At 41.8% G+C, this 16,491-nt stretch overlaps 2 protein-coding genes across 7 annotated transcripts in view; one reads left to right on the forward strand and one right to left on the reverse strand.

The window, feature by feature from the left end:
• rfc3 (replication factor C (activator 1) 3) overlaps positions 1–16,491 on the reverse strand; it is a 197,519-nt gene that overhangs the window by 112,095 nt on the left and 68,933 nt on the right. The window lies entirely within an intron of this gene.
• Positions 1–16,491, forward strand: part of fryb (furry homolog b (Drosophila)) — a 55,909-nt gene that overhangs the window by 22,014 nt on the left and 17,404 nt on the right. For all 6 annotated transcript variants that reach the window (XM_069146233.1, XM_069146228.1, XM_069146232.1 and 3 more), the window contains exons 3-34: positions 155–208; positions 371–510; positions 1,222–1,312; positions 1,710–1,789; positions 1,924–2,004; positions 3,509–3,677; positions 4,017–4,109; positions 4,319–4,417; positions 5,839–5,940; positions 6,441–6,544; positions 6,685–6,793; positions 7,306–7,392; positions 7,922–8,093; positions 8,174–8,306; positions 8,554–8,661; positions 8,827–8,953; positions 9,413–9,526; positions 9,720–9,884; positions 10,164–10,250; positions 10,363–10,622; positions 10,775–10,964; positions 11,646–11,770; positions 12,639–12,696; positions 13,048–13,139; positions 13,321–13,493; positions 13,741–13,901; positions 13,996–14,106; positions 14,306–14,460; positions 15,015–15,114; positions 15,225–15,396; positions 15,974–16,230; positions 16,334–16,480. In XM_069146233.1, the coding sequence (XP_069002334.1) occupies positions 155–208; positions 371–510; positions 1,222–1,312; positions 1,710–1,789; positions 1,924–2,004; positions 3,509–3,677; positions 4,017–4,109; positions 4,319–4,417; positions 5,839–5,940; positions 6,441–6,544; positions 6,685–6,793; positions 7,306–7,392; positions 7,922–8,093; positions 8,174–8,306; positions 8,554–8,661; positions 8,827–8,953; positions 9,413–9,526; positions 9,720–9,884; positions 10,164–10,250; positions 10,363–10,622; positions 10,775–10,964; positions 11,646–11,770; positions 12,639–12,696; positions 13,048–13,139; positions 13,321–13,493; positions 13,741–13,901; positions 13,996–14,106; positions 14,306–14,460; positions 15,015–15,114; positions 15,225–15,396; positions 15,974–16,230; positions 16,334–16,480 (4,116 nt within the window). The remainder of the gene's footprint in view (positions 1–154; positions 209–370; positions 511–1,221; positions 1,313–1,709; positions 1,790–1,923; positions 2,005–3,508; positions 3,678–4,016; positions 4,110–4,318; positions 4,418–5,838; positions 5,941–6,440; positions 6,545–6,684; positions 6,794–7,305; positions 7,393–7,921; positions 8,094–8,173; positions 8,307–8,553; positions 8,662–8,826; positions 8,954–9,412; positions 9,527–9,719; positions 9,885–10,163; positions 10,251–10,362; positions 10,623–10,774; positions 10,965–11,645; positions 11,771–12,638; positions 12,697–13,047; positions 13,140–13,320; positions 13,494–13,740; positions 13,902–13,995; positions 14,107–14,305; positions 14,461–15,014; positions 15,115–15,224; positions 15,397–15,973; positions 16,231–16,333; positions 16,481–16,491) is intronic.

Below are 16,491 nucleotides of genomic sequence, written 5' to 3' on the forward strand. Positions count from 1 at the left end.
GACACAATGACCACCTTTTCATTTTCCTTAAGCATAAACATGGCTTTACTATACAGGTTAGGTTCTGCCAATTCAGACGATGCACTGACATTCAGTTTCCTGTCCCAAAGTGTCATAATAAACTGTTTCCTTTCTGTCTGTTTTTATCTTGCAGGAGAAGCCACTTAACAAATCTCTGCAGAGAGGAGAGGATCCACAGTTCGACCAGGTGCGTGTACCCTGCATTGACGTATCATCACCAATATTTCCTGACCCCTTTTTCCCTTTTTCATCCAAATCTAGCTGTAACATTGGCTTATTCTGTGACTGGGACTTACCTCTCACTGTGTCCTCTCTTTCGTTCCTGCTCTTCTTCCTTCTTTCTGTGCAGCTGATCAGCAGTATGAGTTCTCTAGCAGAGTACTGCCTGCCGTCCATCCTGAAGACTCTGTTCGACTGGTACAAGAGGCAAAACGGCCTGGAGGACGAGTCCCATGAATATCGTCCCCGGGCAAACACCAAGTCCAAAAAGTGTGAACACAAACTGCCCACGCAGCTGTTTTTTGCACCTACTCTAGAAGTTGGAATAGATTTGTGTCGCCCACACATGTATTACCTTTTACACATAAAACAGACAGGACCTCTTCACAGCATGCCTATGAAATATTCAATTTAGTTTTTCCTAGTCAAAGCAGTCAGTTTTTTTCATGTACATCACGATACATGTTCAATTTGTGGTGAAAGAGTTACATAGTGGCACTGAATTAAGATGAGCATAAGTAGGGTGGTGGTGGTGGCTCAGTGTTAACATTCATAATTGTCTCTCGTTCTCAATAATGTAAGGAAGCCTTTGTAAATGAGCTACAAACAGTTAAACAAACTACATAGACTTACTACATTTACATATAACCATACAACCCTTCCTCCCAAACAGCAGAAAAGCTAAAATTTTACTATTGGTGAAAATCTTTGGCGCAACTGCTACAACTAATAAAGAATTGAAGAGCTTGTTTCCAAATCTAAAACAAACTGAACACTGCGAATGCACAATTACTGATGGTGCCTACAATTAATTGATTAACAGAAATTTAATAAAAGCAGATATTCATGTGACAAGAGCGGGCCAAGTACCCGAGCAAGAACAGGAAGGTGCACCGAGGCCCTCATACAGGGTCAACACTGTTAAAGGGAATGTGCCAATCAATGCCTGTCTGTTTCTCTCTTTCTGTCTGTGTGTCCCAGTGATGAGCAACAGAAGGACTACTTATTGGAGCGGAGAGATCTGGCAATAGACTTCATGTTTTCTCTCGTGCTCATAGAAGTTTTGAAGCAGGTGAGGCTCATTTTACAGAGTGATCATTTCATTTGGTACTTTGCTGTATGTCTCCTCAAAGAGAAAATTCTGTTCTCAAACAGTGTTGCAGTCACTAGATACAAAGTTATTGTGGCAAAGTACTGTTTAACTTCCACAACGCACTATACAGATGATAGCAAAATACTGTGAAAGGGTTGAAATAAGTACAGGAACCAATTTAATGTGATTTAATATCTTGCTTGACATCAGGTATCCAATGGTGTATTTCCAACCTAACTCATGTGCAACTGTAACCATGCTTATTCCGAATCTGCAGTATTCATGGTTCCAAGAAAATGTGATGTACATCAACCGGCCCAGACTGTGAGCAGAATAGCAACAAATAGCTTAAATAATCTGCAAATATTCATTCCAGATCCCCCTTCATCCTCTGTTGGATGGACTCATCCAAGAAGTTATAAACCTGGCCTTTAAGCACTTCAAATACAAGGAAGGGTAAGAACTTTATACTCAAAGTGCATGAAGCACAGTTTAGATTTTACACGACTTGAGAAATGTGTGTTTTTGTCACAGTTCTGCACAGCACTATTCATAGTTGAGATTGATGCTGATGTTTGTGCCCTTTTCAGGTATCTGGGGCCAAACACAGGCAACATGCACATCGTGGCTGACCTCTACGCTGAAGTAGTGGGAGTTGTAGCTCAGTCCAGGTACTGTAGACTTCTGCTTATTGTGCAAATGAATGTTTATTCATATGCGTGTTTGTGTGTTATCTGTATCTTTTGTCATTGAGTAAATAGTGTGGCTTGTTTAAATAATTACTGGCTTGAGATTGAGTGGTTCAGTTCAGCTCAGTTCTACACTTCCCAATCATACCATAATATTTAAGATCCAATGCGAATAAATGTCCATCAACTCGCATAGACATCACAATAAAAACACACTCTTTGTAAAATAAAATAAATGTGTTGTTTTTAACATTTTAGAATAAAATCATTCTTGTCTTTTGTTTGAATTATAATCCAGGTCATGTTGCAGCCCTGGGTTTATTTGTCAGGGTGGAATATTTAATGTGTAGTTACAGTAGCTACCTGTCCTCCCTTTGACCCCATTTTCAGTGGAAACGGAAATTACAAATGCTCTCTATCCCACTTCAGTACAAGTGAGAAAAGCAATGTGGTAATGACCGTCATTCCCTGCGTTCTACTAGTCTGGGTGTGTGTGTGTTTGGGTGTTGGTAAATACGTGTGTGTGTGTGTGTGTGTGTGTGTGTGTGTGTGTGTGTGTGTGTGTGTGTGTGTGTGTGTGTGTGGGCGTGCATGAGGATAATGACACTAGATTATGGTCCTCCAACTGTGTAATGTTGAGTGTGATGAGAGATGAACGTTGTTCCCATTTTCTGGGAGATTATTACTGTGATGTGGGGGTTCAGAAGGCAGCTCAGTAACTGCTTGCACACACACACACACACACACACACACACACACACACACACACACACACACACACACACACACACACACACACACAGACACATCATTTGACACAGTCATCAAGTAATGGATCAAAGACAATACTTTGAGATCTCGTTTAGCAAATGATGGGTTTCCCACTGGATTAAGCTTCTTAGTTGAGTTCTAACTCCCCTTTCAATGTTGTTGTTTTTTTCGAGCATTATTTACACACACGGCTATGAAAACGCTGAGTACACACACTCATAAACAAGCATATATTTTTTTCTTGGTATTATCTGCATGTTTTTCCAGCCTGTTTTATGGATCACAGTGTTTATGTATCTTATTTAAACACTCAGCACTAAACACAAGGCTGATAATTGTCTTTACTGCTGTGGTAACCCATGTGAAACATACAGAAGTGTGTGCAAAAAGCACACGCATGCATATTCCCTCCACATCACCCCTCCAGATGCCTTTCTAAATATAGGTCTGCACAGCACTTTTGGTCAAATGTATTTGGATGGTAAGTACACACATAAACTCACATAAACACCCTCGTGTGCACAAGCAAAAAAAGAAGGCACATAGAGGAGTCAGCGCTCACGATATTAGCCAATAAAAACGGCTAAGAACAATCTTGCTGCTTTGTTGTAGTAATTTCTACTAACTGTAACGCCACTCAGCTGAGACCTAGAAAAGAAAGCATTTACTAAAACTCAGAGCAACTGTTCACATCTGGTCACCATTTCCTCGGCAGGTTCCCAGGAGTGAGGAAGAAGTTCATCTCTGAGCTCAAGGAGCTGAGACAGAAGGAGCAGAGCCCGTACGTCATCCAGTCCACCATCAGCCTCATCATGGGACTCAAGTTTTTCCGCATCAAAATGTACCCGGTGGAGGACTTTGAAGCTTCCTTCCAGTTTATGCAGGTAGACTGAGCTGAAATAATTTGCTACCTTCCCTGTTATTTACATGCCAACATAAAGGAACATTATTTCTGGCTTAGGAATCTCAGGACAGACGTACTCTTTCTCTGTATACAGTCGGGTCTGGAAGCCGTTTAGTGCTATTATAGAGCAATCCACTTAACTTCCATTGAAGCAATCAAGGGTTAAGTGCTTGGTTTATTGCCCCTTTCATGGCAGTTGCAGTAATGAGAATATTACTTCCCTCAAAAAGGGACATTAACTGGTGACCTTACATGCACAGGTGTATTGTATGTTGTTTCTGTCACTGGTCTCTGACCCTCTCTCTCTTTCTGTCCGCAGGAGTGTGCACAGTATTTCTTGGAAGTGAAGGATAAAGACATTAAGCATTCATTAGCTGGACTCTTTGTGGAAATACTTGTACCTGTAGCTGCTGTAAGTCCATTTCCTCTTACCGCTCACAGCAACACAAATACAGATCAAGCCGGAGTCAGATTATTGTTTCCTTTTCAAATAAAAAGTCTGTCTGTCTTACTGCTGTTCAGTATGTCTGCACAATATGTAAGTGTTGAGAATCATGTGAAAATATTCTACTAAAGAAAACATGTATGGAGGTAACTTCTGCATTATCCGTCGTCCCCCAGACTGTGAAGAATGAGGTGAACGTGCCGTGTCTACGGAACTTTGTTGAGAGTTTGTACGATACCACTCTGGACCTGTCCTCCAGAAAGAAACACTCTCTGGTAAGTTTCTGCCTCATCACTGGTCACCTCTCTTCATCTCCTCTCCATTAAAATCAATTGTTTAAAGCACTTACTGTAACTCTCCAACATGTGGGCTTTTATCTGTCCACGGGAAGGAGACTGGAGTGCAGTATGCGCTGCACACACTCGTTTCTGAAGCAGTGCCAGATGGGCAATATTTGCCTACAGCATTGAAGTAGGCAGACAAATCGGCACATTAGATGCAGTACATCTACCTTATTAGAATAGAGGTCTCACACGAGCAAGCATGCAATAGAACTACGCTGTTTAGCATGCCTTAATCTCCTCAAAATAGAGACACTAATATGTGGAAAATTCTTAAAAAAAATTCACTTACAATTAAAACAGCAGAAGTTTGTTGATTTGGAAAGCACAGCAATGCTTGCTAAAGTAATATTTCCCATTTAGTCTTTAATCTTTAGTCTTCCACAGGCATTTTTGATAACAAAACATGTGATCAGGCTGCTGCGTTGCATTATTGCTGGTTGCTGTTGATGTGCTATTTCTGAAATGTCGACGGGTTCCTCCTGCTGTGACAGTGACTCGTGTTCTCAGGGCAGCAGACATGCCACTCCGCCGGCATGCATGCTTCCTTTGACGGGTTCTCCAAATACTCCAAGCCACCCATGCAGTCAAGACCTAACACACCTCTCTCCACACAAAAGTCATGCACACAAACAAAAAATAAGCTGTCAGCATCAGAGACAGCAGAATGGACAGACATGATAGGAATGACAGTAATGTGCTACATTTCCATATTTGTTATTCTTTTACTTTCTGTATGGCTGAGTGAGGAGAGTCGCTGAAATGGGTGAAACAGATAACGAATACCCACTTTGATAAGGAGTGACAGGTAAACAATGTGCTTTTCAAACCTGGCATTTCCAAGACCATTCATGACAAGAGTGTACCTGCGCTCACACTGATCTTTAGCAAAGCATTCTTGTTCAAAAATGATCTGCACGCAGACTTGCGTTGTCGTTCAGGATGACTGAACAGACTCGACACCAAGTTTCCGTTCCTATATATGAACTTTATTGTGAAAATTTGAATATATAGGTCTCTTCTTCAAACTTTTAGCCGTCTTCCTCACGCTTGCTTTAATTTTGTCCAGGAAATAATGTCATTTCCCCATGTTAAAATCGAAAAAGGGAGCTCAGAAATTCAATTTAAGCTTGAAAAAAAAGTCATCTTCAGACTTACTTTGATTATGTGAATGTGTCTCTATACAGTAAACAGTAGCATAGTTAAAGTAGAAAACTGGTGAGGAAGAGGAACACATTCTGACTCCTTTGTTTTTACATTGAATGACTGATCAACTTTAAGGTTTGAATGCCTGATATGTGTCATGTGCCTGAAGTAATGGTGTCCCATCTGACGTCTCTCCTTCTCCACACCAGGCTCTGTATCCTCTGGTGACCTGCCTGCTGTGTGTCAGTCAGAAGACTTTCTTCCTCAGCCGCTGGCACATTTTCCTCAACAACTGCCTGTCAAACCTCAAGGTTAGCTCTTACTGTCTATGACATGAAAATTCAAGCATTACTGCTGTAAGGGTTATTCGTATCACAGTCGGTGTTATACTTCCACAAGATAACAATACACACTCTGTAACAAATTCCTGTCCATTTGGAAGAACTTCAACAAAGTGACAGAACATGCACACGACACTGAACTTCCCACCATGAAATTCTGCAGTAGCATTACATAATATTAATAGTAAGCCATCTGTATGTATTGCCTCAAGGTAAACACTGCAGTTTGATTGATGGGGGTGGGTCATTCGAACTTCTGTAAAGCTTTATGATCAAGCTGTTATTATCTTAAGAATCCTCCGTATGTTGTGCATACCGAAATTTCTCACGTAGCTTTAAGGTACAGTACAAGGTACAGAAACGTGTTGGTCCTTCTGCCTGAGACGAAAGATTTAGTTTTGGCAGAGGGATGTGAAATACTCTACTCGAGGAAACACAGTTGAATTTTGTCTGCATGTGTGTGAATGCAGAATAAAGACCCCAAGATGGCACGTGTGGCTCTGGAATCACTCTACCGCCTACTGTGGGTGTACATGATCCGAATAAAGTGCGAGAGCAACACTGGAACACAAAGGTAAAAGCCACATGCTGTTATATCATCATCTACAAAACATAAGATGTAATTTGTGGCTTGTAAAGTTTTTAGCAAGGATTTATTGTCTTTGAAAGTTTAAATATGTGTGGTATTTGACTTAAATCTCTTTTGTCCCTCAGTCGTCTGACGTCCATCACCTCCACTCTGTTCCCCAAAGGGAGTCGTAGCGTTGTGCCCAGAGACATGCCCCTCAATATTTTTGTCAAGATTATCCAGTTCATCGCTCAGGTGTGTATGACAAACTCACACAAAGGTTTAAAATCTGTTCTTGGTCAAAGGACAAGAGAATTAAAGTGGGTTTTGTTGTGTTCTGTGATTTATTCTGTGTGAGTCTGTGCTGTCACTGAAAAAAAGAAACACTGGTTCATCGAAAATTCTGCAGAAACATTTCAGTAATTAAAATCTTATGATGACCAAGAATGTAGGCCGAGATATTTCGGACATTTCACCACAATCCATCATCAAATTGGATTATATTTTATCTAATGGCTATATTGGAGGCTGAGGTTGTGAGTGTGTGCACTCATGGTTCTTTACAGCTTTGTGGTTGCTGCTGTCATTCACCCACTGTGTGGATGTTCCATGAGTCAGATATAGTTATGATGAATCAAACTTTACATCCCTTTTCTTACTTTTACGCTAAATTGAAATGTGCCACCGGTGACAGCAGATGCACCTGCTGCCTCACATCGCATTAACCCTGAAATCCTGTAACACCAGAATGTTTGTCTTCTGCTCAGGAGAGGCTGGATTTCGCCATGAAGGAGATCATATTTGACCTATTGAGCGTTGGGAAGCCTGCCAAAGCCTTCAGTCTCAACCCGGAGGTAAAGCAAGCAGACACAGGCATTCAGTAATGTGCACTCATTCGCACACACGTCAGCAGTGTATCTCCCCGGGCCAAGTTACAGGAATGAACATTCCCATTTTTAATTGCAGTCAATGGGGAAGGTAAATAACAGTATGCTCTGCAGTACTGAAGAAATGCACAGGGTGTTGATCAAATACATCAAACTGTCAATCATCAGTCCGACAATGCAATGTGGTATGTTTTGCATGATTTGGAAGTGGTTGGTATGAAAGTAAAACATGAGGATTGTGAGATTACAATGTTTGCAACATATCAATAGACACATTGACACAATGAGCAACAATGAGTTATTTGAATTTTGAATTTTTGTTTTAAAACAAGGAAACCTACTATATTACCACTGTATACTACTATACTACTATATTGTAGTTAGTTTCAGAGTTTTAGCACTGCCTGTTAATGTACATTTACTCAATCGCTGCTTCAAATTGTCATTGCCCTTGATAAACATGTAGTAAAGATGCTGTGCTTCCTCCGTCCTCCAGCGTATGAACATTGGTCTGCGGGCGTTCCTGGTCATAGCAGATGCTCTGCAACAGAAAGACGGGGAGCCTCCGATGCCCAACACAGGAGCCACCCTGCCCTCTGGAAACTCCCTGAAGAAGAAGAAAACGTATCTCAGTAAAACGCTCACTGAGGAGGAAGCCAAGCTGATAGGTCCGTGTGCGTCTGCAGGCATCCAGGCTGCTGTGACGTCGCCTCCAACTTCATGTATCGTCTCTATCTCTTCTCCACAGGCATGTCCTTGTACTACTCCCAGGTGCGTAAGGCTCTGGACAACATCCTGAGACACTTGGACAAGGAGGTGGGTCGCTGCATGATGCTCACCAGCGTCCAGATGCTCAACAAAGAACCAGAGGACATGATCACGTATGTAACTACAAAGTGCAGCAACTCAACTGTTTATTAATGAGGGTTTGTTTGATTCTGTTTGATTCTATAATTATTCTATGAAAAGGTGACGAATTTGTAGCCAGAACATATCTGGCCTTTCCATGCACCCAGAAAATAAACTGAAACGATGTTGCTTTAAATTTGAGTAAAGGAAATTACAAATTTTATTTCAAATTCAACAACAGGTTTTAGCATGTCTAATGTGTCCTTCCATCTTTGTTAGTGGTGAAAGGAAGCCTAAAATCGACCTGTTCAGGACGTGTGTGGCTGCCATTCCCCGTATCCTTCCTGATGGCATGTCCAAACCGGAGCTCATTGACTTGCTCTCACGGTGAGTCTTTCCTGTGAAGTTATCTCTGATCATCTTTATACATTTTGAGATCAGTTGAGTTGAAGCTTCACTTTCTGCAGTGTGATTGCACAACATGATAACTTGTATTGTTTTTTTATTCTCTGGCGAGGTCTTAATCATGCATACTTCTCATCTGTCCCTCAGGCTGACGGTGCACATGGACGATGAGCTTCGTCTTATTTCTCAGAATTCCCTGCAGAGCCTGTTACTCGATTTCTCAGACTGGAGGGAAGACGTCCTCTTTGGTTACACACATTTCCTTTTACGTGAGGTATAACAGAACTGGAAAGAAACTTGCAGCTACACACAACTGTACACGACCTTTAGATGTGTGTTCAGGCTCAGTTTATTCTGCTGGTCATTTTGCTGCTGTTATATAGAGCTTAATCATTTAAATGTATACGTGATCACATTTTGACAAACATATCACCAACACAAATGTATTTAGTGTCCTACGTTGGTGAAATTGAGAAACAACATTGTAATGCTGTATGACCTTCCCACCTCTTTGTTATGTGCATGTTTTATAACAAAACCCATAAAACACCTAATTATGTTCACGTACAGAAGCTTCCACTTTCAAAATTGGCATTAGCGCTACAGGAGGCACAAAAACACAACTGGAGTGATTAAAAAAAAAAAAAACACGATCCTGTCTGAATTGACAATATATACTGACATACTGATTTCGGCAGCCTTTCTGTAAATGTCACTTGCCAAACTCTTCCAGGTCCAAGACACCCATCAGGGTCTGCAAGATGCATCTGTGAAGCTGCTTCTTCAGCTGCTCACACAGTGGAGGTTAGCTCTGCAGCTCCAGGGGAAGACGCGAGGTGGAGTTGAGGTTTGTGCAGTATAGTTTACTATTGTCTATTAAAAAATGCCTGATTATTATATTAACTTAAATATCTCAGAGATCACACATTTTTTTCAATGTCTTTGTTTTGAAAGAAGAAGAGCCATAACTACAGGTTGAGTCACAGGTCTAACAATGTGATTACTAACCCTCCTCCCACTTTGTCTTCCCTGTCCAACAGGCCAGCCCCAGACTGCCAGAGCGAAGTCCACACTGCTCAGTGCTCCACGCGGTCGAAGGTCTGGCTCTGCTGCTCCTCTGCTCATGTCAGATCAGCACAAGGAAGCTGGCAGTCGGTGTGTTAAGAGAAATACGCTGCCTCTTCACAGCTCTGGGCCACGCGGAGGTACAGTACAGAAAACCCACATCTTTATCCACCGCACATATTGGGAGTGGGATCTAACTGGCAAAATAGATAAACACACAGTTCAGTAACAGATCTATCAAGCAGCTGGTAGCAGGTTGTCATTGAAGGAAGAGAGAGGACATGGAAGTAGCAGGATGGAAGGAGAGGAAGCTGACTGTAGCTGTGATTACAGATACAGCACATGCAGGCTGTGAATTCTTTCACATTGTGTGACGCTGTTATAAAAATAGCTGATTCTATAAATGTCTTACCCCACAGGATGATGACAAACCCATGATAGAGGTCATGGACCAGCTGAGCCCAGCTGTAATGGACAGCTTTGTTCATGTGGCTGTTTCTGACTCGGTAAGTACACTTCTGTTACGAGGGTTGGAGAGATCAGTATTTCAGATTAAATATTTTTATCACAATCTACTAAATTACGGTGTGTCCTTCTTAAATTCCTCCTCTCCCTCAGTCCACTTTGCCCCTCAGCCACCACGTTGACCTCCAGTGGTTGGTGGAGTGGACGGCTCGACTTGTGAGCAGCTCGTACGACGTGAAGAGCCCCAGCCATGTCTGGATCTTTGCCCAGTGTGTGAAGGATCCATGGGTGCTCTGTTTGCACATCTTCTTACGGCAGGAGCACTTGCCCAAACACTGCCCCATCGCTCTGGGATACGCCTGGCCCTACGCTTTCACACGGCTGCAGCTGCTCCTGCCACTGGTCGACCCCAAGTACAAGAACACACATTAATTCTATTGTTTATGTTTTTTTTAACTGTTAATCGAAATAACCAAAATATCACCCAATACCAAGAAGCATTTTTATGAATGAATAAAATATGTGACCGAATGCCTCATCTATGTTTTCACCTGTCTTTCTGCAGTAGTCCGGTGAATGCCAAGAAGACCAGCACGGCAGGCTCCAGCGACAGCTACATCTCACTGTGGCGAAATTACCTGATCCTCTGTCTAGGTGTGGCCAAGCCAAGCATCATGTCGCCTGGCCACCTCAGAGCTTCTACACCTGAGATCACGGCCACCACACCTGACGGCAGCGTCACCTACGACAACAAGGTGTGTGTGTGTGTGTGTGTGTGTGTGTGTGTGTGTGTGTGTGTGTGTGTGTGTGTGTGTGTGTGTGTGTGTGTGTTTGTGTGTGTGCGTGTGTGTGTGTGCTCCAAAAGATACCACAGTTCTTCATAGACCTGAAAAGCCTTTAAATTTCACAGATTGCCAGGGAAACGAAGCCTGACAGTTGATTTCATTATTGATTACGCCGACATTTTTCATTTAATTGATGAATAATTTTTACGCACAATGTCCATCGCGATCAAATCAGCGACAAAATGTAAACATATTCAGAAGCTTATGATATAAAACACAAACATATAAACAAATCCTCTGTGCTTTTCCTTCTTCAAGAAGTACAGATGATTAACTGATTATCAAAATAGCTGCAGATTAGTTTTCATTCAATCGACTTAACAATTCATTTTTGCACCTCGAGGAAAAATATTGATTGAACTCACGGATGTGCATTTAATTGGAAAAAATCTCATTAATCCCATTTAAAAAAAGAAGTTGGGAAAATATGTATTTAAATATATTTTAAATATAAACTGGTGAAACCGTGAACCCAAATAATAATGACAGTGATCATTTTAAAGTAAAGTATTTGTGTTCAAAGTTGTTTGCAGATCTCGATCAGTTTTAGATTGTTCATGTTTCCTGATCTGTTTGTATATATGTTGTTAGGTGATAGGCACTCCCTCTGTGGCCTGGCTTTTAAAACAGCTTGTCCCGCTGATGAGAGCTGAGAGTCTGGAGATCACAGAGTCTCTGGTGCTGGGGTTCGGATGCACAAATGCTCTGGTCTTCAGGTACTGGAACAGACGCACCCACAAATACACAACTACAATAAAACACACAACGTATCTGGCATGTCTGGCTTGGATCAGGTGCTAAATGTTTTTTATTACCTACTGAGATGTCACACAAAAGAGATTACTGATTTAATGCAAAGATGATTATTCAGAAGTCCATTGTTTGTTGTTTCTATGTGTTCTATCTGTTGTTTTCTTGTGTGAGCGTTTGCTTTAGCACAAAATAAACCCCCAAAGCCTGAACAGAAGGAATGAGACCAGACAGATTTAGATTACACACAAAATGGATGATGTGCTAGATTTGACCTTATCTCTTACATAAGAAAGACACGACGTTTCAGTGTTTTTTTTTTATCCTGCCTTCATCCTTCACTTATTCCCATATGTCTGTACATTGTTGTCATAACTGGGATGAGCTCCATGCCTCTCTGACATCCAATGAAGGAAAAAAAAATGCGTCACTGATGTAGGGAAGGAATTCTTATAGGGACAGAGATCACATTTTTTCAAAGGACAGAGATTCCATTGTGAACAGGAGGTATTTCATTTCAAAGCAGATCATCTATTTTTAACCGAGAATGTTTTCTGAAAAGGCGCTCATTGTTATTAAAGAGATTTAGGTCTGCGCAGACAAATTTGTTCTGTCATGACTGTGTTTGAGGATTAGTGGTTTTAGGGCATGTGACATTTGGGTTGCACAAGATAGTTTAGATTTATGTCAGAAAATCTTCTTTTCTTCTAAATAAGACAGAGACCATCCTCCTCCCTTCTATACAAGCTAGAAAGATTTGATCAGTCTCATTTAGTGACTCAGCAACAAGGTAATTGAATGATTTTTGCTCCCTCTGGTGCTGTGTGTTTACAGGGAGTTAGTCGAAGAGCTCCATCCATTGATGAAGGAGGCCCTGGAACGCAGGCCTGAGGTAACACACACACACACACACACACACACACACACACCCACACACACACACACACACACACACACACACACACACAAGATATTTTCATATTTTTCCAGTTATTTATTATCTTTGAAAATAGGCTATGGATTATTTGTGCTGTTAAAATAAAGTCACTTTTTCTTTCAAAAAAACAAATTATCCTAGTACAAACCAAAAGAACATGCATACTGAATGCGGTATATTATCAAACATTTCTTTATTTCTCCTGTAGAATAGACATTGTTTAAGGACTTAAAGATGTGCTGTACATCGAGTGTTGCTCAAACTCTACAGTACAGCTGTGAACTGAAAACCTGTCCGTGCTTTCAGAACAAGAAGCGCAGAGAGAGGAGGGATCTTCTCAGGCTGCAGCTGCTGAGGATCTTTGAACTCTTAGCAAATGCCGGAGTGATCAGTGACAGGTAGTTCACACGTCATCTTCTGACTAATCTCCGGTTGGGATTTTGGCATTTCCCTATGGCTTAATGCAAATTAACTTGAATAATTCTCTCTTAATATACACTCTTCTGTCATTTGCATTCCCCTATAACGTCTTGTGTTCCTTTGAGTACCAGAGTCAGATTTCTTTGTCTGTCTGTACAGCACCAATGGAGCTCTGGAGCGTGATTCCCTGGCACTGGGTGCCTTGTTTCTTGAGTATGTGGATTTAACCCGGATGCTTCTGGAGGCCGAGAATGAAAAGGAGCTGGATGTACTTAAAGACATTAGAGCCCATTTCAGCGGGATGGTGGCCAATCTCATCCAGTGTGTTCCTGGTAAATAATTGTATTGCTTTTTTTATGATATTATAGGATGCATAATGCATTGATCTTTCAGTTGTAGTAGATATATTGGCCATGATTTTACCAGTGCTCTGCAGCTACAGACCAAATCTTTCTTGCCAGTCAGTCAATGATGTTCATTGAAAACAAATATGAGTTTAAATGGTCAAGTAGAATCTGACTCTTTTTTTTACCCTCCCTGTCTCTCTTCTTTCTGGCTCTCACACTAAAATCTGTGCAGTCCACCACAGGCGCTTCCTCTTCCCTCAACAGTCTCTGAGGCACCATCTCTTCATTCTCTTCAGCCAATGGGCCGGACCCTTCAGTGTTATGTTCACTCCTCTCGATCGTTACAGTGACCGGAACCACCAGATCACTCGATACCAGTATTGTGCTCTCAAGGTAAGCAATGCTGGTGCCCCCAGACCCTGCTCTGTCATTTCTTCCTTTCATTATATTTTATAACCTTAGCGTGAACACAAATTTTGTCCTGCAGGCAATGTCAGCAGTTTTGTGTTGTGGACCCGTATTTGACAACGTGGGTCTGTCTACTGACGGCTATCTGTACAAATGGCTTGACAACATCTTGGCCTGTCACGACCTACGGGTATGTCAGCTCTGAGATACTCTGTTGCCTTTAACTTGTTGCACACTAAATTTCTATGTTGCTTTTTTCTAAAAACATACCCTGATTACTACAACTTAAATCATTCTAATATTATTAAAATATAAGCAGAAGTTATTCAAACCAAATTTTTCCTTATTCGTATACAGTTCCATTTTAATGCTAACGTGTTTGCCATTAGGTGCACCGTCTGGGGTGTGAGGTGGTCATTCTGCTTTTAGAACTGAACCCAGACCAAATCAATCTGTTCAACTGGGCCGTGGACCGCTGCTTCACTGGATCTTACCAACTGGCATCTGGCTGCTTCAAGGCCATCGCCACAGTCTGCGGTAACAGGTAGGGAATCATGTGTTGGTTATTATCTACCCTGCTGATGTTTTCTCTGTCAGGACACTGATATACAAATACACTTTACTCTGCTATCACCAGCACTGCCCACATGTCTGTTAACTATGGAGTGCCGATTGGACTATTACGTCTAGAAAGTACCATGTTAACGTGTTCATTTTTTACGTCTTAATGTGTTTGGACCATAATGTTACCAAACTGTTGGGTGGCATCAACTTACCCACCCTTTTTTTGCTGCAGGGGCTGCGTTGGGCTCTATGTATGCATTGTGGCTTTGGGGAACTGTTTTTCCTTCTTCCAAAGATTTTTGTGTCGGGTTTACCCTCAGAAACTGATGACGTGATAGCACCTGATTTTAAACACCTTAAGGTCTTCAAAATGGACATGTTAACATGGTATTTTCTGTCGCCCTAAGATGCACAAATTTCATGTATTGTGTGGATGCCAAAATAGAAGTAATGGTCATATTCTATAGTTAACATTCACTGGGTTAATTCTCATCGTGATCAGAAACTACTAACTGTTTCTCCTTATTTTGCCAGGAATTACCCATGTGACCTCGTGACTTTGCTCAATCTTGTGCTGTTCAAGGCTTCAGACACCTGCAGGGAAATCTATGAAATCTCCATGCAGCTGATGCAGGTACATACACGCATTTATTTATCATCTGCACAGAAAGAAGAGGAAAAAAGAAACATAAAGACAAAAGCTGACAAAAAGCTTTGACTAAAGGATAAATAATATGTCTGCAGGTGCTGGAGTCTAAGCTGTGTGCGTACTCTAAGCGGATGGTGGAGCAAAAGCCTGGTAATATTTTGTATGGAACGCACGGCCCCCTGCCACCGCTGTACAGCGTCAACCTGCCTCAGCTCTCCATCCAGCTCGCCAGCATGTACCCAGAGCTCACGCTGCCTCTTTTCTCAGGTGAATTCTTCATGTTTACTATGTACACAGGTTTATGTCTTTTCTTTTGTGGAACATCTTTGTGCCACAAAGTGCAATGAATTTGAAAATGTAACAATACAAGATAATTGAGTACTTCATTACAATGCGCAGGCCAACACTACAACACCATTATATTTATTTTGTTTAAAAAGGTAGATCCTAAATGCTGAGCAAGTTGTAAATAAAAACTCCCAACTCCCAACTTATGATGTCTCCTTACACAATAAAGTTTCAACAGCAAAAACTGGATATCAAATTAAGGGAACCAAGTGCACCCAAAGTGCTGTTTTCTCGTAACATTACAGCCAGATCTGCTGAATACTTGTATATCTAGTGTATCCAGTAAATGCTGAAGCAGGCAGGATTTTCTCCGAAACAACTCAATCTCTTTGACCCCTCACATGTAAAATTCCTAAGAGGCCGTTGCTCTCCCTCAGAGAGTTGTTAAGTTTATATCGAAGCTGTATCTCTTGTTGTTGAACATCTTAAAATAATTTTCAGCTTCCTTGGGGTTCTTATAACATTCATTTCTTTGGCATTTTTTTTGCCCATGCAGAGGTGAGCCAACGTTTCCCAACCACCCATCCCAACGGCAGGCAGATCATGCTGTCCTACCTGCTGCCCTGGCTCAGTAACATTGAGCTTGTGGACACAGGGCTCCTGCCCCCTGCCTCGAGCCCGTGCACACCAGAGGAGGAACCTCACGGTCAGGCGCAGGGCATGGGTCTGTCCCCCAGTCTGAGAGGCAACGGCTGGGGCTCCTTACAGGCAACTTCACTGGTGCTCAACAACCTCATGTTCATGACTGCTAAGGTGGGAAACCACATTTGTTCTTACTTGTGAAATTACTGTTTCTTTCCCAAAGACATGCACTGACTTATAACTGTTTTTGTTTTTTTTGTCTGTACCTTATCAGTATGGAGATGAGGTTCCTGGACCAGAGATCGAGAATGCCTGGAATGCTTTGGTGTCCAACGAACGGTGGAGCAACAACTTGCGGATCACCCTGCAGTTCCTCATCAGCCTGTGTGGAGTCAGCAGCGATACAACGCTGCTGCCTTTTGTAAGTGTAGT

Source organism: Embiotoca jacksoni, unplaced genomic scaffold, assembly GCF_022577435.1.
Source record: "Embiotoca jacksoni isolate LCO1_2020_lvr unplaced genomic scaffold, fEmbJac1.0.p SCAF_13, whole genome shotgun sequence".
In the NCBI taxonomy this organism is placed as follows: Eukaryota; Metazoa; Chordata; class Actinopteri; family Embiotocidae; genus Embiotoca; species Embiotoca jacksoni.